Source organism: Balaenoptera physalus (assembly GCF_965194825.1).
Source record: "Balaenoptera physalus genome assembly, chromosome: 5".
NCBI lineage: Eukaryota > Metazoa > Chordata > Mammalia > Artiodactyla > Balaenopteridae > Balaenoptera > Balaenoptera physalus.
Window position 1 is genome coordinate 44,282,509 of NC_138884.1, and position 21,691 is coordinate 44,304,199.

General features: G+C 37.8%; 1 protein-coding gene and 1 long non-coding RNA gene across 2 annotated transcripts; one reads left to right on the forward strand and one right to left on the reverse strand.

The window, feature by feature from the left end:
* Window positions 1–1,004: 1,004 nt before the first annotated feature.
* On the reverse strand, window positions 1,005–19,648 carry LOC309661710 (protein transport protein Sec31A-like). The gene is made up of 7 exons (XM_082463669.1): window positions 19,283–19,648; window positions 11,414–11,452; window positions 9,844–9,902; window positions 8,079–8,342; window positions 5,587–5,706; window positions 3,088–3,159; window positions 1,005–1,594 (listed from the first exon to the last, which is right to left on the reverse strand). The coding sequence occupies exons 2-7, from the start codon at window positions 11,439–11,441 to the stop codon at window positions 1,415–1,417; spliced, it is 723 nt and encodes a 240-aa protein (XP_082319795.1). The 5' UTR covers window positions 11,442–11,452; window positions 19,283–19,648; the 3' UTR covers window positions 1,005–1,414.
* Window positions 5,713–7,787, forward strand: LOC309661731. Its single transcript, XR_014264224.1, has 2 exons — window positions 5,713–6,236; window positions 7,730–7,787. It is a non-coding gene; the product is annotated as an uncharacterized lncRNA (long non-coding RNA).
* Window positions 19,649–21,691: the final 2,043 nt, after the last annotated feature.

Here is a 21,691-nt window from a genome sequence, read left to right on the forward strand (position 1 = left end):
GTGCGTGGGCTTTCTCTAGTTGAGTCCAGTGGGGGTTACTCTTTGTTGCAGTGCGCGGGCTTCTCATTGTGGTGGCTTCTCTTGTTGTGGAGCACCGGCTCTAGGCGCGCGGGCTTCAGTAGTTGTGGCACGTGGGTTCAGTAGTTGTAGCTCGCGGGCTCTAGAGCGCAGGCTCAGTAATTGTGGCACACAGGCTTAGTTGCTCCGCAGCATGTGGGATCTCCGCGGACCACGGCTCAAACCTGTGTCCCCTGCATTGGCAGGTGGATTCTTAACCCCTTCGCCACCAGGGAAGTCCCTATTTTTACTTTTAAAAGAGGGGTTTTATTTGGTGAGCAGGGAATCCCAGCAAAGGAAATTAAGAGGGTCTTGCAAACTATGTCACTTAGGCTGCAAAATGCCTGATGAGCTGCACTTAGTCCTTGAAACAGCACCTGTCTTCACAGTAGTCACACATTTTATCTTCTGCTTTTCCAACTCACTTAGGTAAAATTGCTTAAACAACGAAAATTATTAGTATCTAATTCTCCTCAAGATTCTATGGGGACCATTATCTTTTGTTTACCACACTGTTCTTAAGACAGATTACAATAAAATCATTTGACGAAAATACTGTCTGAAAATATGTCAATTCAGGAGGCTGACAGAAGTTAAAGCTTTCTTTCTGAACTTAAATACCTCAGAGAAATAGGTAACTTTTTAAAAATGGATGAATAAGTTTCTAAATATAAAATGGAGACAATTCAATCTTAAAACTCAAACAGAATATTGAAAACATTAATAGAAAAAAGTTCAATGCATCCTACAGAATGAAAATGCTCAATCTTTTCCTATAGATACTTAAAACTAGTGATCCCACTTTTCATTAATATTTGCTAAAATCTATGTAGCAGCCTCTAGATTTAGTTATTTGTTCAGGACCAAAGTGAAGCCAAAGCCACAAAAAATAGAGATTAAACTAAACTGTGAGTAGCCGTTTAAAAAAAAGACTACATACACATAAATAGGATTACACACTTTAATCTGATTGACACGGAGGAAGTAGGGAGGACATGAAAGAAATTTAGTTGCAGCTCTGCTTTACACATAACCAAAGGCTCCTTCTCCAAAAAGTAAACCTGAGGTTTCAAAAACCATATTTTATCAGAATACTTCAGGAAAGCATACTATGTGTAATCCAGGAAATACATTATTTGCAGAATAGGAAAATCATCACAGGCAATAAAAGATTACAACAAAAGAAAGCACCAGGGTTTTGAGCAGGTCTAAGGTGAGTATATCTGCAGAAACAATGTAAATGTTCTTGAGTGGCTGCTATGGAAACATGCTAAGGAGGACTGGTCCACATCTTATCGTTTTTTAAAACATGTTTCTTTGGAAAAACGGCAATAGTGGCTGAGAGTGAAGCCATCCTTTAGACGCCCAGCTTATTGGCCTGGGTGAGAACCACTTTGAGAACTGGCATGAAAGCAGAGGTCTCACTGAAGTTGCTGGTGCTGACTATGTGCGTATGGATGGTCAAGCCTTCTGAGTAGTTTCGAGTCTCAATGCTCCTTGCGATGTTGTGTAAACCATTGATGATTGTTGGTGAAAGCTGAAGTAAAGGTGGAATTGAGAGAGAGAATTAAATTAAGGAAGAATTTTCCATGAGACCCTCTATAAACATTAAACCCTGATATTTAAGAGGAGCTTGAAATAAACATTATTTCAAAAATGTATAAACTGGTGAGCATTTCTAGAAAGATTCTCAGACCAACCAACACTTAAGTTATAAAAGCGAACCATGACAAAATGATTATGTAAGGAATTACTTACGAATTATACATGTATGGTAAGCCAGGTATTTTCTTACAGAAAAGCCAGATTTCCTTCCCCAAGTTGAAATGTTAATGTCTCTCTCCACTTAAGAGCTTTCTTATTATTTTATTTTAGATAACTTAAATATTTTAAATAACTAAATTATTTTAGATAACTGTCTCACACTTTTTAAAAGTTTTCCTATGTACATGAAGGAGTTTCACGATTCTTAATCATGACATCTCGAAGTAGAGGCCCAATTTACTCTAAAACCTTGTGGACAATAAAAACCTTGCACTTCTGGTCCACTGCCATTAGGAGGGCAACAGTCCTCATCATGTACTCAATTTGCCAGCTCTTAACTGCTTTTCATAATCCTGTCATCTCTGAAAATCATAAGACCTCTAGTTTTTTTCCCCCCCATGTCATTACTTGGCATACATGTCCATACTTTCCAGAGAAGACTTTATTTTGGATCCATGTCCATGGGCCACGCCACTTCCACTGTTATATCAACTTTCTCTGGTTTGGTTCTCAGGAGACAAATGGTTATTTTTAGCTGATGGCATTGATATGGGGAATGGGGAAGAGAAATGCTAAAATGCAAAAATGTGAAAAAGTCCCAATTCTTTTTTTCTCTACTAGTGCTTTCATTAATAAAACACAACAATTCTAGAAAGGAATGGAGAGGTTGGGAGGGACAAGAGAACAGAGCACACAGGGCATTTACTCCTTACTGCCGATCATCTTCATAGTTATACACATTGATCTGCTCAATTTGTGGCTACCTTTGGCTTTGCCTTTGTGTAATAGCTATTCTAAAAGAAAAGGATCAGAGTCTTAGACTACGAAAGAGATTACAGATTTGGTCTCTGGAAAACAGAGTATCTGCCCACTCTCTGATTTCTTAATTCAAGGGACATATAAAAATGAATAGAAGGCCAGTTACTGTAGCAGCAGTACAGGCCAGTTTGTAAATCTGCTCTTTGTCATAAAAAAGGTTAAAAATTCTCTCTCCCTCTTAATCTCTCTCTCTCTCTCTCTCACACAAACACACACACACACACACACATACACACACACACACACACACACACACTGCCCTATCCCCTTTTCCCCGGTGACTGAAATGTAAGATTTAGACAGAGAAAAGCCCATTCTATGAACTGTCACGATCATTTTGCCCCCAAGCATACTATATATTACATGCAAGTGCTGATGAGACACTTATTTTACTAGCAACCAGGAATAAATGATTATCATAAATCCTTCTTTTCCCCACAAACTTACTGTCTGTTCCCTAAGTTTATCATACAGAAACTCCAAACGTTTGCTGGCATCATCTAGCTTCCTCTTGGTTTGCTGCAGGAGAGAAAAAACAGGTATGTTATGTATGAGCAATAACTTTTATCCCAAGAACTTGCCTTACGTCATTTCACTAAACCTTACAGTCATGATGTTAGACAGCTTCATTTTATAAAGAAATGGAGATAGCTAAGACCGAGGAACTTGAACAGATTATTAGAACAGAGATCAGTATCTATTAAGGCAGGGAGGGCAAGAAAGTGAGAGCCTTCCTCCTAGGGTGCAAAGTGGAGCACTGGCTGATTTCACGGGGACTGCGGCTCACGTGAGGTGAGTGAGTGCCCATCTACACTGTGTGCACAGGCAACACGAAGGGCCACCTGGAGGCAGCAAGAGGTCGGTGTACTACAGAAAGGAAGGTCTAACAGTTACTGTAAATTAAATAAAATGAACATTATGGGCGCTAGAAGGCAAACATACAGGTGAACTGTGGAATCTCAAAGTACTACTTATACGCTCAGTCACATTTGGTACATTTAATCCTGTCTTATTCTGGGCCTTTAAAACACCAAAAAAAGGAGAAAATTATCTTTTGGTGGCTTAAGATTATTAAGAGGGAAGTGTTAAAATGAGTTCTTAAATTAAGGACTCCTCCTACCCTCATCCTAGTACTGTGAGTATAGTGAGAGAAAACTATCCTAAAAGTAAAGGTTTAAAATTATACTGTGATTAACTTAATATCTACATTATGCAACAGCCTTAAAAGTGACACTGCTTTTCAATATTTACTGAGTGACTACTACGCGCCATGCTGGGACAGTGTTGTGTCTCATGGATCTCATATTCTATTGGGTGGGGAAAGGATACTAAATAAACAATATATTGTATGTCAGATGGTGATGAGTGCCATGAAGAAAAGTTAACAGGGTAAGGGGGTCAGCAGTGTTGGCAGTATGACGTGGTAAGAAAGTCCTGACGGCTAATGGGACATCTGAGCAGACACCAGGAACAAGTGAGCAAGAGCTATGCAGCTCTGTGGGGAAGAGTTCCAGGCAGAAGGAGCCACAGGTACAAAGTCTCTGATGCTGACACGTGCTTGGTATGTCTGAGGAGGGAATGTCAGTGTGTCAGAAGAGGAGTGCGGAAGAGGTGACGCCATCGAGGATAACCTTACAAACTAAGCTGTGCTGCACAATTACGTTGTGCTGTTTGGACATAACTGAAGTGGAAATAAGAATAAAGCCATACTATAAAAATGATGTCAAGTATTGATTAAGATGGACTTTTGTGGAGGGTTCAAAGTTAATCCCACGTAGCTACCAGCAGGAGTCCTGGGCGGTATTTGAACTTCCTCCCCAACTAGTGACAGGAACAGTTTGTCTTTCTCTTCTGCCCAGGGGTCCTGGGTCACCAGAAGGAAGGTGATAGGGTGACCTGGAGGAGGGGAAGCTCAACACAAATTTCCTAAGCTAGGCCATGTACGAGGTGTCCTCCCAACCTCTATTTACATTAACTCATGCCTGAAGGAAGACTGGAGCTTTCCCACATTTTTATTAGGATTCCTCCAATTTGTATGATGAGGACCTGTCTGCCTAGGAGACACTGTACACTTACCTGTTTAACAGCTTCACCTGTTCTCTGTTCCTAGCTTCGTCTTTCCATCGCTCCCAGAATGCCAGGCGCTAAGGTTTATGTTACCTTTCCCCTGCCTCTGCTTTCCTGACACTTTCAGTGCAGAGAATTGCTTTCCAAAAGACTGGCAGAAGGCTGCACATATTAATACTCAATGTTTGATGAAACAACAAATTCCAGAAGCTGTTTTTCAAGCAGACAACTGGCCAGTGACTAAATAAACATATTCAATGTTTGTTGGCAGAAAGTGAAATTTCATCTAAAACAAAACTGGCTTTGTGGAATTTTTGTTGTTGCCAATACAGTCATCCTCTAATAAACTGAGTAAAATCAGTTACTTTGACTATGAATATGACTCCAATATCTAAAGCACTGAACTATTTTTAAGGTCTTAGCAAAGTTAAAGATTGTCTATCTACTTTTAAAAGCTTTGATGTAAGCTCAGAAAGAAACCCCAAATCTGAGTTTCACCGTTCTGTTGTATTTTTGTGCTAGGCATAAGGTTTGCCGATGAGACTCAGTGCCGCATAGTGGTGGAAAGCATGAATTCTGGAGCCAGACTAGGTTCGAATGCTGGCTCTGCCTTAATTATTATGTAACTGCTTTTTGCCTTAATTTCCTCCTCTGTAAATAAATATGACAAACCTACCTACCATGAGGTTGTTTTAAGGATTAAAGTTATATGTAAAAAGCAGTTGAATGTGTTTTTATATGTACAGCAAACTATATATAAGTGCTAGCTTTACTACTTTTGCATAAACTTTCAAAATACATCTTGTAAGACTTTAAGCAATCATTATAGAAGCGCTCCATAAGGGATTCTTTTAATTAAGCAAAATAAAAAATACATACAGGATCTGTGGCTGAAGAGAGGCAGCGCTGAATAAGATCCTCAAATGTGGTCTTTAGAATGAGGTGTTCATCTGGAATCGGTTTCTTGGTAATTTTTTCTGTTGGCAAAGACTGCACATGCTGGAATAAATAATACCATAAAATGACTAGAAATGACCAGAAGTTACCTATACACAAAGCCCTGAATCTGTGATAAAGAGAAACCAAGGACCTTGTAGGTAGGCTCTTCAAAATCAAATGAAAAATTAACATGTGAAATCACTTGGGATAAGCAAACATAAAAATCAGATATTCAGTAGAAGATACAGGTACTCTTTCTACAGCTTCTATTTTCAAAAATAGGATGGATATAAAGTATCTGATTAATTATGGAACATACATTGATCACTATTTCATATAACTGATGGGAAGGAGACCTGTGCCAGTAGGAAATGAAAAGAACAAGGCATTTACAAAGTTGGCTGGTTGGAGTGGCTGCTTGCTTTGCTTGTTGGCTCATTTTTGTTTATCCTGACGTTCTTCTATTCTTTGGTTTACTCTTGGAGGGTGTTAGCTGGGCTATTATCAAACTGCAAGATTACACCAACGGTGAGGATAGAAGAGACCATGATCTTACTGAATGTACAGATGGGAAAACAAAGAAGGAATGTGTAAGTGTTTAAAGTTTTGACTGATTAGTTCATTCATAGAAAACATTAGGCAATTCTGTATTAGGCATTGGCTAGGTATTGGTGAGCCAATACGGAAATGATCTCATCCCACAGGGAGTTTACAGGCTGATGGAAGAGAAAGTTTTAAAATGTCATAAATGTATGTAAAATAGCAACTGTGATTAAGTTAACATCACTGGAACCAACAGACAATATAATTGGGATTTAACTGAGGGGAAGGCTCTTGAAGGAAGTTATATCAGAAGGGTAAGTAGGAGTTAACCAGTTAAATGGGGGAGGAAATGCATTCCAGACAGAAGAACGTGTACACAGTCAGGATCATGATACAAGGGACTGAAAGGGGGTCACTGTAGCTGGAGCAGAGAGAGCGAGCAAGGAGGAGTGTGAGCTGAGCGATTCCAGACAATGTGAAATACTTTGGTCTTTATCCTGGGAACAATGGGAAGCTGTAACGTTTTAAGCAATGAGGAGATAAGACCAGATAAGAGATGAGTCAAAGTAGATGCTGGCAGACCAACTAGAGGCTCCTGCACTGCTTAAGACTGGAGACGAAGGTAGCATGGACTAGACTGGAAATGTAGAGAAGGGATTTGAGAGAGATTTTAAAGTAATATCAACAAGACTCGGGGATAGCTCTGAAAAACAGGTTAAAGGAAAAAGAATATAAAGATGATGCCCAGGTTTTTGGCTGGATTAAATAGGAAGGGTTATGGTGCCATTCGCTGAAACAGGACACACCAAAAGACGACTAGGTTTGGGAGGAAGACGATGAGTTAGATTCTGGATATGTTAAGTGTGAGGTGCCTCAGAGACATCCAGGTGGAGAGGAAGCTGGACACTAGGGCCTGGCTGAACACACGCCTCCGTGCAGCTCTCCCTTTCAGCGGTAACTGGGGTTCTGGCCCAGATGAGCGCAGCTTGAGCACCCAGCTCTAAACAAAAGTGGACGGCTTCACAAACACCACAGACGTGTAATTATACAAAATTAACAGTGCGTCTTTGTAATTTTATATATTCTCGTGGAAAGAAGAAGGTCCTCCCATCTCCATCAAAACACTTGTTTTCATAATGCAACTGTTAATGTTTAGAAGTTCCTTAGGCAGAAATCTCTTAACAGCAAAACATAGTCTTGTGGTAGAGATATAATCTTTACAAATTTGACTTCAGAGAGTCAAAGACAGTAACAGACAGAAGAGCTAGTTTTATACTTGGGCAGGAATTGATTTCATCTTATGTTGAGCTGTGACTTTACTTTTCATGAATAGATCAAAATGTTTCTCTTTGTATGTCTAAGTCAGTTATATGGAAATATGATAGATTTTTCATCATCTAGAGCCCTGCCAACTAGCTGTTTGTATGTGAAAAGCAAGCACAAATCTATATCTCCATCTAAAGATATGGCTATATTATTAGCTCTTACACATACACAAGAAAATATATAACTCATTACATTTTTATTTTCTATTTTAAAGGAAAAAACCTTTGGAAACAGCTTCTGCTTAGCAACCTTGGATGCAAATATGGATTCAACTGCTCTTAAATTGTGGCTACTGATTAGATCAGATGAAACACTGTAATTGCCAAGTTACTGTTAACGTATACTAGTAAATACATAAGCTCCTTCTAGAAAGTTTGTATATGGCCTCGTCATTGAAAAATAATATACATACATGAACAATCTTAAAAAAAAAGGTATTATTTTTAAGTTGTCTAAATTGAAATCAAATTGAGGTAATAATAAAGGTATAACCATAAAAGTTAAAACGTTAAGAAAACATACCGAAATAGAGCCATCTCCCACTTCCACAGATTTACTGTTACCTGCATGGTATTTCCAATAGGAGCCCCAGGGGCACCTTCAATATTGGGCTTTGAAAAAGACGGAGGCATGCCTGGTTGACTGAGGGGTTGCTGTATGCCGTGGAAGGGCTGGCCACCTGGAAGGTGTGGCTGCGGGAAGGAAGCTTGGCTTGATATTGGTGCTGGAGCTGAAGGCTGTTGCTGCAGCATCTGTGACTGGGGGTCACCCAAGGGGTTCATGATTGGTGATGTGATGGGAACAGGAGGCGTAAAGTTCTCAGGCATCTTTTAAAAGAAATAAAAGGCACCAAGAGTAAGGAGAAAACGGTATGATGACAACATCTCCTCAGCTTTAAATAAGGGAGTTAGCCATTTGTAGCAACGTGGATGGACCTAGAGATTATCACACTAAGTGAAGTAAGTCAGAAAGAGAAAGACAAATACCATATGGTATCCCTTATATGTGGAATCTAAAATATGACACAGATGAACCTATCTATGAAACAGAAATAGAATCAGGGACATAGAGAACAGACTGGTGGTTGCCAAGGGGGTTGGGGGAGAGTTGGAATGGGAGGGTGGGGTTAGCAGATGTAAGCCTTTATGTATAGAATGGATAAACAACAAGGTCCTACTGTACAGCACAGAGAATTATATTCTATATCCTATGATAAACCATAATGGAAAAGAACATATTTAAAAAAGAATGTATACACACATACATGTATAACTGAATCACTTTGCTGTTCAGCAGTAATTAACACAACACTGTAAATCAACTACACTTCAATAAAAAAATTTAAAAAAATAAGTAAGGGAGTTAGACTATTCCATGGTTAAAAACATTTTTTTAATAACAGTAGAATACTTTTTAAAATGAAATTTTATGCAGAATTCTAGAGAAAAACATAAAAGTAAAGGTAATCTAGCTAAGAGGGCTGGGAGCTCAAACCTGGACCTTTGTTTCCCCTTTACCTTCCACACTTATCCCATAACGGGCCAAAACCATGGTGTTTTTGAAAGAGGATGTCAAAGTCTGGAGAATTATATCTAGCCATACTGGGATCAGATATGCCAAATATGTGTTTGTGTGTGTTACGTGATCAGATGTAATACCTTTTTCCCAGATCATTAAGTGATACCTACTTAGTGATCAATCACACTCAAAGCAGTAGATTAAATTTCTGATTATCATTGACCTAATTTTGGGGGGGCTTTCATCATTTAGTATCTCCCAATTTTACATTCTGGCCTCTCATTACTATACTTGGGGGACAGAAATCACTAGGAGTAAAAAAAAATAAAAAGGCTTGGGGTAAAAGAAGGAAAGAAGAATCTTAAGTTATGCTCTAACAGCTCTCAACAGTTATTAACATCTAAATGATGCTCAGCTACAAGGCTATTTCTTTTCATATTGTATGTGATAGACAAAAATAGTCCAAAATATAATTACAAATTCATGATTACTGTTAGAACCCAAAACCAAAGTAACTCCTAAAAAAAAACCATTTGAGAAGCATGAAATTTTGTTTCCTACTCTTTGAAAAAGATCTGCTGGGAATTTACATCTTGCTTTTTAAAAAGGGTTTAATTCATACCACCATACTATTTTGTACTTTCCTTCCTTCCCTTCATGGATTAGAAGATGTAAGTTGAAATACACATATTAAGTATATTAGTCAGTCAGCTTTGCCTTTAAAGGAACAGTGAAGTGTGGTGTGCTTCAGGTGGCTACATGATTGACAGGACACCTGTAGGCAACTGAATAGACATCTTTTTCTAGTACCTTCTTCTTCTTGGGTACTCTGTTCAAAGCTGGAGGATCATTCCAACCATTCTGAGAACCTATAACAGATAATAGAGGGCATTTTCCTTTAGAATCCTGAAAAGAAGAAAACTAAATTGTATCCATCATATAATATCTTCAAATTTTACTTTCACCCTGAGATAACTGTCACAGAAGTTTTACCAGCTGAGCTGCTGGGATCACTATGTAGCCCTGGACTCTCAAACTCATTACCTCTAATAATCACAGGGCCTTGGCTTAGAAAGCAGCATATCTTGACATTATTTCCTTTTAAAGTGAAAGAGTTGTACTAAATTTAAGGATAGTGAAGTTTTTATGTCTATATTGGTATATAACCTTCAAACAATTCTCTCCTAAGAAAGAAAAAATAAATCCCCTGAGTCTGCTAAAAAAAAAAGGCTTCTGATATATTCAACACACAAAAAAAGAATAAAAGTGGCAATCTTCTATTTCCCCAGAGAGCAATTCAGCATACCCAAATCATCCACATGGTAGAAACACTGTTAAAAAAACAGAGCCCAACTACGCAACACCAGTATGTTTTTATCACCTTTGCGTTAAGAACAACCTATAAAGTAGAAAAAGGCATTCAAATATCTGTGGTAAGATTTTTTTTTTAATACACCCCTCCCCCCCCAAAAAAAATTTCCACGCTGGCAGCAAATATAAAATTAAACTACTGTCACCTTTAGGAAATTTCCTCCCCCCTCAAATCTCCCAAAACCTGTCATCTCAAAGTGAGAAATGAATATGAGTAGCAGAACTCATTAAGGTACTTAATGCCTGTATTTTTTAAAAACAATTTTTTAAAACATCTTTATTGAATGCCTGTATCTTTAAAGAAAAATGGAATAAAACATGCCAGAGATAAGATAATTACTAAATCAAAATATAATCATTTTACATCTTATTAAGTTTTGTGTATGTGTATATGTAAAAGCAAAAAATTCTTCTTCTTTCAATAAACATTCTTTCAGTATTTTACTTTTGCTTGTTTTATTGATATCTACGATATTAAATCACAACAAAATTGCTTAGCAAACCAAAGAACATAATGTCATAGAAATTTTGTAAAAACAAGATCTTCTCCTAACCAGCATGCACTCATTTGCCTTGATTTTAAAAGTAGAATTAATTTTCTACAAGGTGACTAGGAGACAGAACGCCAAATGAGCCTCAAAACATTCAAGAGCTAATCACAAAATATTAAACCACATGCTGCTATTTGCTTAACAAATTCTTAAAGTTCTCATTATACACAGACTAATCATTCAAACCTCTCCCATCACCTTCTAATCTTTCTTATATCTAAGACAATCTTGGTATAGCCTTGTCTTTCAGTCTATATAAAATAGACAACTTTTATGATTCAAGATCATTTGTGTCACTATGTTAATTCAGTCAGTTCTAAGATTTGATTCCATTAAGAACTGATCAGATTTAGGGTATTATCGGCTTTAAAGTTCACATGCATAATTGTGAATATCCATTCATTAATTATAGTCAGTGATTCAAAGATTTCCAAAGATATATTTTGTAACTAATTCACCTTCCAACATAGATGCCTGGTCTTGCATAGACTGATTTTCTGTAGACAAAATGTAAAAGTCACTTAAACAGTATTATCATCAAAGATATTCTAAACTCTACTCATTTTTTTTTTGAATTTTTGAATTTTATTTATTTTTTTATACAGCAGGTTCTTATTAACTATCCATTTTATACATATTAGTGTATACATGTCAATCCCAATCTCCCAGTTCATCACACCACCACCTCCCCCCCACCACTTTCCCCCCTTGGTGTCCATACGTTTGTTCTCTACATCTGTGTCTCTATTTCTGCCCTGCAAACTGTAAACTCTACTCATTTTATAATTGTTTCTCCTCCCTCCATCAACCCCAAGAAAGAACAAACTAATTTTATAAGGGAATAAAACTTACTTTTTAATCAAGTCACGTGAAATGGCTTCTATCTAATTAAGAAAGTAATCAGTTTGTGGGCAAAGCTAATTCATTCATGAGAGCACTTCCTAACATATTATAACTGTGTCCATTTTAGTATTTTTTAAAGCTGTGAATCCAAATCAGTTGAAGATCTTGCAAAAATGCAGATTCTAATTCACTAGGTATAGCGTAGGGCCTGAGATTCTATTGCTTCAGCCAGCTCCCAGGTAATGCCAATGCTGCTGGTCTAAATCCTCTTTAAGTAGTAGGGTTTTAAAGAGAAATGGGAGGATTTCTGCATTGTCGTGCAGACTTTAACACTACATTGTTAAAGATAATAAGCATGTTAGACGATCTTAACAAGGAGGTGCTACTTTACTGCTGGATTTGGGAGGCCCCAAGGATCTGCATTCTGGAGGAACTGTAATTTCTGGGGTCACAACATGAATATGAGCATAAATGGGAACAGGCCCAGTAAATATGTAACCATCTCATATGGTCTTCTCTATAAGAATATACAGATTTGCAGACTGTTTAGCACAAATCTTCCAGAAATCACTACTTCTCTTAAAAGAACTGAAGTTTCTGGCAGTGGACAAGAGGAAAGAAGGCTGAGAACTAATACAGCAATTCCAAAATTGTCGGATGTTCAGGATTGGTCCAGGCCCAGTCTCCAATCAAAAGCATGCAGTGTAGATACATCATATGTACATACAACTTACGGGAGTTCAACTTACGGGATACATCATATGCACATACAACTTACGGGAATCCCGTAAGTATGTGGGAGTTATGATAGTTGAACTTGGGGAGAGAGGAATCGAGAGTATATAGCATTAACTAGTGAGTTCAATTCAGTTTGAGCTCTACTCAAGAAGCACATGCCCCAGAGAAACTGTGAGGTGGGAGAACTAATGCCACAGTTTGGAATTTCTCTGTATGGCGCTAAGGAGAGATGTTTCTCATGCAATATGGCTTCTGACCACAGGCAACTTCTTCGTGAGGGCTTAACTGAAGAAAGCGGTGATCACGGATAACTGACTCTTAAGTGATTTCTTATTTTTGTCTTAAATGATGACTTTACAATTTAACTTCCCATGCAAGATATGACCTCACAGCACTACAGTTAATAAATCCCTGGGAGTCACTGTGTGTGTGTTATGACAGAGGACAGACCTGACTTGAAACTAGTGATGTACTCTCTAGCACCAGACTTCAGCTTCTGGGCTGAGGGGGTCAATATACAGTCCATCCCCAGGTTCTACATCTGCAGATTCAACCAACTGAAGATCAAAAACATTCAGGAAGGAAAAAACTCCAAAGAGTTCCCAAAAGCAAAACTTGAATTTGCTGCAAGCATTTACACTGTATTGGGTATTACTAGCAATCTAGACATAAAAGTATATGTGCATAGGTTATATGCAAATACGACACCACATTATATAAAGGACTTGAGCATCCTTGGATTTTGGTATTGGGGCGGGGTAGGGGGGAGTCGACGGTGTGAAAAACCTAAAAGTACTGGAGGTACCCTGGCCTTGATCGTTTTTTTCAGGGAGCAGTCTCAACAACATGCCTCCTCTCTAGCCCTGTGAAACGTGGGAGCAGAAGGTGAGACCAGTTTTTCCTCTAACCTCTCGTGGCAGTGATCTTAGCCTTGGATATTAAAGCCTGAGTGGGTATCCTGATTTCACCAACTATCAGCAGCACAAAAAAGTATGTGGAACAATTTCATATGACCCTTTGGTAGAATGACACCAAAGTTATAATGAAATCAAATTAAATCGAAAGTTACGAGTAAAACTGAATGAAATAAGAAACAAAAAGATTTTCAACAGGAACATATAGCCAGTTGGCTATCCCTCATAACTTGAGGGTGGGCTGCCTGTTGAATTGAAAATAACGACTGTACAATAATCAAAGTTCCCACCAAAACATATGCCTAACTGGCCCCTCCTAACCTCAAACCATGCAATATATTTAGCAATATGTTTTATTTCAGCCCAGAAAATCCTTGTTCAAATCTCTGATCAATTTAACAGTTTTATCTTAGCTATGATTCTAACCCCTCAATACTTTTGCTTTTATATCTTTAAATTGTTTAAATATGACTTTTTCAAAACACAATTAGGGCTTCCCTGGTGGCACAGTGGTTGAGAATCTGCCTGCCAATGCAGGGGACACGGGTTCGAGCCCTGGTCTGGGAAGGTCCCACATGCCGCGGAGCAACTAGGCCTGTGAGCCACAATTGCTGAGCCTGCATGTCTGGAGCCTGTGCTCCGCAACAAGAGAGGCCGTGATGGTGAGAGGCCCTCGCACCCCGATGAAGAGTGGCCCCCACTTGCCGCAACTAGAGAAAGCCCTCGCACAGAAACGAAGACCCAACACAGCCATAAAACAAAACGAAACAAAACAATTAAATTAACCTCTACTTTATGGAGACACACTTTAATAGCAACACTAGGTAAAGCAAACTGAATGAAGAACGTGAATATCTACAGGAGACAGTATTATGGGGGTTCATTATGGATGTGCAAAATGATACTCTTGGTCAATATGTTTAAAAAAAGATAGCACAGTCTAATCTTGGACACAATTCTCTCATAAAACTAGTAAGGGAAGATAATCTTTTTTACCTTTTCAAAAAACCTTAAAAATGGGCATAAATCTCTTTCTTACTCTCTTTTTAAACATGACAATGACTTTAAAGAACATTGGAAAATGGTTCATGGTGTAATATTAAGGAAAGTAGTAAGATGTAAATTATGAGTGTATGTGGGAGTTATGATCTCAATTCTTTAAAAATGCATGCATACAATAAGATACTACTATCTTCACACCCATTAGAATGGCAAGAATTAAAAACAAAAACAAAAAAACAGGAAACAAGTGTTGGTGTGGATGTGGAGAAATTGGACCCTTATGCATTGCTGGTGAAAATGTAAAATAGGGCCACCACCTCAAAAAATTAAACACTGAATTACTATTTGATCCAGTAATTCCATTTCTGGGTATATACCCAAAAGAACTGAAACCAGGGACTTGAACAGATATTTGTATACTCACATTCATAGCAGCATTATTCACGGCAGCCAAAATGCCCATGTGTAAGTTAATGGATAAACAAAATGTGGTATATACATAGAGTGGAATATCACTCAGCTTTAAAAACGAAATTCTGATTACATGCTATAATATGGATGAATCTTAAAGACAGTGAAACAGCCAGTTACAAGAAGAAAAAAACTGCATGACTACTTATATGAGGTACCTAGAATACATACATAGAGACAAAGTAGAACGGTGGTTACCAGGGACTGGGGAAAACGGGGGGTTTTTAATGGCTACATAATTTCAGTATGGGATGACAAAAAAGTTCTGTAGTTAGTGGTGATGACTGTACAATAATGTAAATGCACTTGATGTCACTTAAAAATGATTAAAATGGTAAATTTTATGTTATGTATATTCTACATTAAAAGAACTTTAATATATGCATACATACATATATGTGTGCATATATGTGTACGAAGGGAATAAATACACCTAAATTATTAGTGGTTATATATGGGTGGCAGAATTACAGATAATTTTAATTTTATTCTCTATACTATTTGAGGTCTTTCAAAATCCTACAGTAAAAAATTAATAAAAATCAAGGGAAAATTAACTTAAAAACTGAATATGGCATGTCACTGGATTCTGGAGACCCTTATCCACCTTAGTGTAGGGATTAGTCCTCCACATGGTCTTTAGGGAAGGAAGAGAGAAGCGCTTGGTCTCACATACAGAAGTGGAGTTGCTACCATCCTTACTTGAATCTCACTTCTCAATGGGAACCTTCTCAAGGTGTTCTTGCATAATGGTAGGATGTAGGCACTGGCTAAGATACTCTCAGCGGATTCACAGAAAAATATTAGTGCCAATGGTACGGAGACTTTTGGCTAAAAGATCATTTGAGACGGAGAGGACAGAGCATCCTTGTTAATCATACACCTCCCCCTTCCCCGTTAGCCTCGCACGTCACATTATTTAAAAGGCACCACAAAGTTAAAAATTTAAATTTAGAGAGAATGAATCCTTAAGGTCATTTTCCAATGACACGAGATAAAACAGATGTATCCAAAGAAAAATAAAGAAGGCTATCATGCTCCTTTCCTTTGTTTAAAGGGTTAAAAACCAAGTACTTATAATTTGACTACGGAATGTTTATGAAAATTTAAAAAAAATTTTTTTTCAGCACACTGTTTCACGAAAATATTCAATATTATGCCCCTTCAAGACTCTTCTATGTGAAGGAGCACAAGACTATATATATATACATATATATATATACCCAAATTAAATTTTCCATTTTTTAATACTGTTTACTCAAAAACAGCTTCATGAGAGCTTCACATTTTATCAGAAAATTTTGCTAAGTAAACTTCTTGGGCCTTCACATTTGAAAGTGCTCTCCCTTAGTAACAAGTATACATTAAACCAGGGACAAAAAAAAAGGTGGGGGGGGGGCGGTACAAGCAGTATCTTACTTATCCTGCACAGTAAAGCTAGGAAAACTTCCTGCTTTTTGTGCTGCCACCACTGAAACATGTCGCACTATACTAACTTAGGCTGTTAGCACTTTATACCTTGAACTCGGAGACAACCTGTTTTCCTTGCCTCTGATTCTGCCATGCTGCCCACAATCTGTTCTGCAGAACCACCTCCAGGTTAACCTCCCTAAAGTACCACTTTGACCATGCCTCTCAGGAGTTCAAACTCCTCCACTAGAAATTTTCTTCTTACTGTATGAAGTATAAATTTCTTGCCCTGACATTTAATGTCTTCCAAAAGTTGGCCCAAATACAAATTTTATGTTCCAACTTACAACAAAGCTATGTGCTGTTCACTAGAAATAGAAATGTACTGTACTTTTCTGCCTTCCTACCTGTGCCTAGAATAATTCTGATTATAGACTGAGCAGGTTCTCATTAAGAATTTACTGAATGAATGTTTTGATGATTGCAACATGAGTTTCTCTGAGCAGTGCGCACATAATTTTGTGGTTCACTAATAGTTACAGGGCTTGAAAATCCTAGTGTCTATCAAGAAGAATCCACCGGACAAGTGGAATTTCCAAGTCCCGTAGAAAACCATGATATAATAATCTAAGACATATTAGAACAAAGATAAAACTTTTAGTCACAGTTATCTGTATAACCTAAGCAAACTTTTTAGGAAATCAAAAAATAAAATAAGGTAAAGCTCTAACTGTTAATTAAAATACAGGGACTACTAACATGCAAGAGGTAACAAAGCAGCTAGCTTAGTGCATGCTGAGTATTGCAAAATGTATGGCTTCATCTTCCTATTAGTTACTGTGCTTCTCAGCCAGGTTAGAACATTGTTACTTTGTACATAAGCAAAGACTTTATTATAAGGCCAAATGCCCTTTAGCTTAAGGAGGAAAAAAATACCCATGCAAATATTTAACTTAGATGATGAAGTAACAAATGCTTAAAATAGTGATGCTAAATGTTTCTGTAATTCCAACACTGATAGCTATTTCTACTGCTTTCATCAGGACTAGACTATCTGGTAAAGAAGAATGAACATGGGCTCTGAAGACTGAGAGACCTGGGTATCTCAGTTGTATCTCAACTTGGAGTCTATCACCATGCAATCATGAAAACATTATACACAACCCTAGGAAACTCAAGCTTCCTCATGGCAATTTTTAAAAAAAATAATTATTCCTATTTCTCATGGTTATGAGAAATAAGAAAATATACGGCAGTGCTGGTACATGTCCAATGTATGTTCAATAAATGATCATTCACTTTCCTACTTCCCTGCACCACTTTCCTATGTGGGGATTTACTTGAATCCATCTTTCACTCAAGCTATTACCCAACTATTCAGAATATATACTGTTTTCGCTCATCCAGGTTTTAAAAGGTAATTTTTTGAACTCTACAATTGAATGAACACTCCTCTCTAAATATCAACCTATTGAAATATCTGTATTGAAAATTATACAAATTGTATTTGTGCAGTAAAGGCTGATACATATTGTGTGTATGATTTTTGGTACTTTGGACTTTAATATTATATATCAAAGAAGAGAGAAGGAGATATGTGTATAATTCTGGATCCATAAGACTGCCAAGAAAAAAAATACTTCCTCAATAAATCCTATTATATGACCAGTGTTTTCAGTTATTAAAGCTACTGCTTAGCAGTTAAAAAGAGAAAAACATATACTGGACTTCCAGGAACAACTTCAGTAGTAGAAAGCAAGACTCACTTCTGTTTTGCCCCTCTAGTTTAAAACCATCAATTGTAATCTGAAAAGGAAACTATTTTCAAATACCCTTAGTAACAAGTATACATTAAACCAGGGACAAAAGGAAAAGGCCCAGAGCTCTAATTCTGGGCGAGGTGTCATCACGGCTAACTTTGCAGTCACCGTCCCCAAATGCTTTCAATCTCTTCCTAAGCTTATGCGTACATACTATTACTATTATGAGGAAACTGAGGCTTAAAGTTAAGTACTTATTCAAGGTCACATAACTAGAAAGGAGTGAAGCTGTGATACAAACACAGGAAGTCTGATTCCAAAGTCTGAATTCTTTGCTATGTTAGTGGTTCTTGCCCCGATTCATTGATCTCTTTTTGTAATACGTACTTCTGAGGCCCCTTTTACAATCCTAACATGAAAATCAGATAATATTACCTACTCATAAAAAATTAATATAATGCTTTAATTGTAACATGAAAGATAAAAAGAATCTATAAAATGTGTATTTACTATAAAAATAATTTTAAATTATGCTTTTAATTAGAAAATTTCAGGCAGAACTACACTGTCAACAACAAAAATGCCTAGAAATTTCCAAAATGTTTGTGAGGGTAGAATTGTCCTAATGGAGAGAATCCCTGCACTACTGTATACTTTCTGCTGTCTTAGAGATTCTGTCAGAGTTGCATTCTTTCACTTTTTTCCTTTCAATACACGTCAAGATCCTTGCTCACCTTTACAAACAAACATAATTACAAAATTTGTACAGCCTCATTAAACCCTGTATTATTTAATCTCTATGAATGAATTTAAGGCACAAATAATTTTAAAAACTGAAAATCTAGGAAGAACACAGAGCATCGTTTTACTCTGGCAAAGAAATTAGTGTCAATTAAATCTAGTTCCAACCACCACTTATCTGGCCAACTAATTTCTTACCGCTTATTTTAAATTCAATGGCAGATTATATACTCTTACCCTTTTAAAGCTCTAAAGCTTTTCTCATTTAGCAACTAAAGTTCACTATGGGAAAATCACACTTTTAGAAATAGTTTTAGAATTTGTTATACAATTAAATCAATACCTCACCTTGCCCAGTTTATAGTTAGAAGTAATTCCCCTCCATGCACCCACGTGATCACGAAAAAATAAAAGAGGGAGCCAAACCAAGTCCCTTTCAAGCGCAGACCTGTTCTTTGGGATGCAGGCAGCTCGCCGGCAGCAGGCAGTGTACCTGTTGCTCCAGGAGGCAGCGCATACGCTGAAGATGACGGTGGAGCTCCTGGTCCGCCGTGCTGGAAGGACGCTCCAGAGCGAGGGGGAGGAGGGAACGAGGCAGTGGGGCTGGACGTAGGTGGAGAGGCCTGATGCTGTGCTGTGTACAGCTGAGACTGCCCAGAATAGGACGAAGCGGAAGATATGTACGGGGTGTTAGGGTAAGCGTTTGAAGCAGGGGGCGCAACAGGCTGCTGAGGTCGATACGCTGCTGACCCCCCTGTTCCGAAGGAATACTGCTGGACTGGCTGAGAAGCTACACCAGGGAGAAGGAGCAGAGATTTTAATTAGTTACACATTTATTCAGACAGCAACAGAAAACCAAAGTTATCTCATTCTATGGAAATTATTTTCTAGTTCAAGTCAATTTAAAACTGCAAAAGAAGAGGAGAGTGATAAGAAAATAAATTAATTGTGCTAAAAACTGCTTCTTGCATCCTAAAAGCACTAAAATGCAATAAGCAGATAGATAGATGGGGGGAGGGGAACTTAAGGGAGGTGGGTAGAGAATATATAACTATATATTTAGGTGAGCAGAATTCTGCTCAAAGAGGAATAATGAAGGATATACCTGTGTATCAGAGGGAGAGGCTGCAGGTGGATGGCTGGGAAGGGCGGTAGGAGTTTTGTTACTCCAGGTAGTGACAGTGGGGGCAATTCTAACCTGAATTGAACAAAGAAATACCAATCACAGAACATAAAACATGAAAATGTTAGAAGAAGAAACAAAAAACCCAACAGGCATTAATAGCCAGATGCAAAGCAAAAAATAAGAGCAGCAAGATAGCATACGTTAGCCAGGCAACTGCTTTCAGGTAATCCCTTTCAAGGGATTCCAAAAGAAAAAAGCACCTTTCACAACAGAACAGGGGAAGGAAGGCAGTAGAAAACTCAATATGAAAACTAAATCAAAGCAGAAAGAACAATGCCGTTCAAGTGTCAAGAGTAAGTGGGAAAAGGTAAGTTCTGTAACTAGGGAAGGAAAGAAGACATTCCAGGGGAAAAAAAAAAAAAAGGTAATTGAGTGAAAAAGTGATTTTTGAAGCACTAATTGTATTCATGCTACTATTAGATCTGTAAACATATTGCTATAAGCTCCCTTTTCCGGATTTCATTAGAGCCACAAAAATTATGTTAGTTCCGTATGAGGCTTAGAATCATACAATCAGAGCATATTAAAGATCATCCAATCTGATCCCCACCCTTTACCACTGAGAAAACCAAGGCCCAGAGAACTGAAGGGGCTGGCTGAAGTCCATACAACCTGTTGTTGATGGAGCTACGACTGATTCTAGGTCTCCTGATTCCCAGGCCAGTGTCTGCCACGCTACGCCATGTTGCTTACCCTGGAGTCCAGAGGTTTTCAAAAACATTTTTTTAAGCCATCAGAATATCTTTTGTCAAGTAAATCTTTGTAGAAGAAACTCTATCATATAAACAATTAATAGCAAAGATGTGCTGGTCATAGTAGGAGGAGAACTCCTACTCAGTTGGCTTCTCTTTCAGAAATCCCTTTACTCCTGCCTATAAACATGCCTTTAAAACCACAATCCACTGTCCTCATTCAACATATCATAAGCTTTAACCAAGAAAATCACTGCATAATTTATGACTGAATTTGTTTTCCTTTTCTTAAAGTATGAGACTGCTAAGTCACGGTATAATAAAAGTCCTTCATGGTTTTTACATTTTCCCAGAAAGATAGATTAAACCCAAGGACATAAGGAGTAAATATTCTCTTCTCCCAATGCAGAGAACACCTTACTTCAGTGCCCTGACACAGTGAGGTCAAACTCAAGGTGCTTAGCTTAGGAGTTCCAATCCTGTTAACCATTAACTAGCCATGCTGACAAATTCAAGCTCTATGTCTTAAAACTCTGGTTAGTCGCTAGACTTCTCCACCTCTCAGTTTCCCAGCCATCACCTGATTTGCCCTATCTATGCCATAGACTTTCTAAGTCTAGCAACAAGAGTGGAGAATTTAGTTTTGTTTATCAATATACCCTCAACAGGGAGAATAAAGACAGGCCCTTAAATTCATATTTGTCAAATGAACGAAAAAACAAAACAGAGAGTAGTGCAGTCATAATTATATTCAAATGTAATCTATCCTGATTAAATAGCAATCAAAAGCATGACAGACAAAAGAGCATGAATTTTTTTTTCATGGTTTTATGCTTAGTTTTGCTACAAAATGTAAAAATGACCCCATCAATTCTATCAGCAATTTGTTCTATTTTAAAATGGGCAGAGGGACTTCCCTGGTGGCGCAGTGGTTGGGAATCTGCCTGCCAGTGCAGGGGACACGGGTTCAAGCCCTGGT

Coding starts and splice junctions, on each gene's coding strand:
- LOC309661710 (XM_082463669.1), bottom strand. CDS start 11,441: ATGCAAGACCAGGCATCTATGTTGGAAG. Junction 9,903..11,413: donor CCAGGCATCTATGTTGGAAG/GTGAATTAGTTA, acceptor TATCTGTTATAG/GTTCTCAGAATGGTTGGAAT. Junction 8,343..9,843: donor GAGTACCCAAGAAGAAGAAG/GTACTAGAAAAA, acceptor TTCTTTTAAAAG/ATGCCTGAGAACTTTACGCC.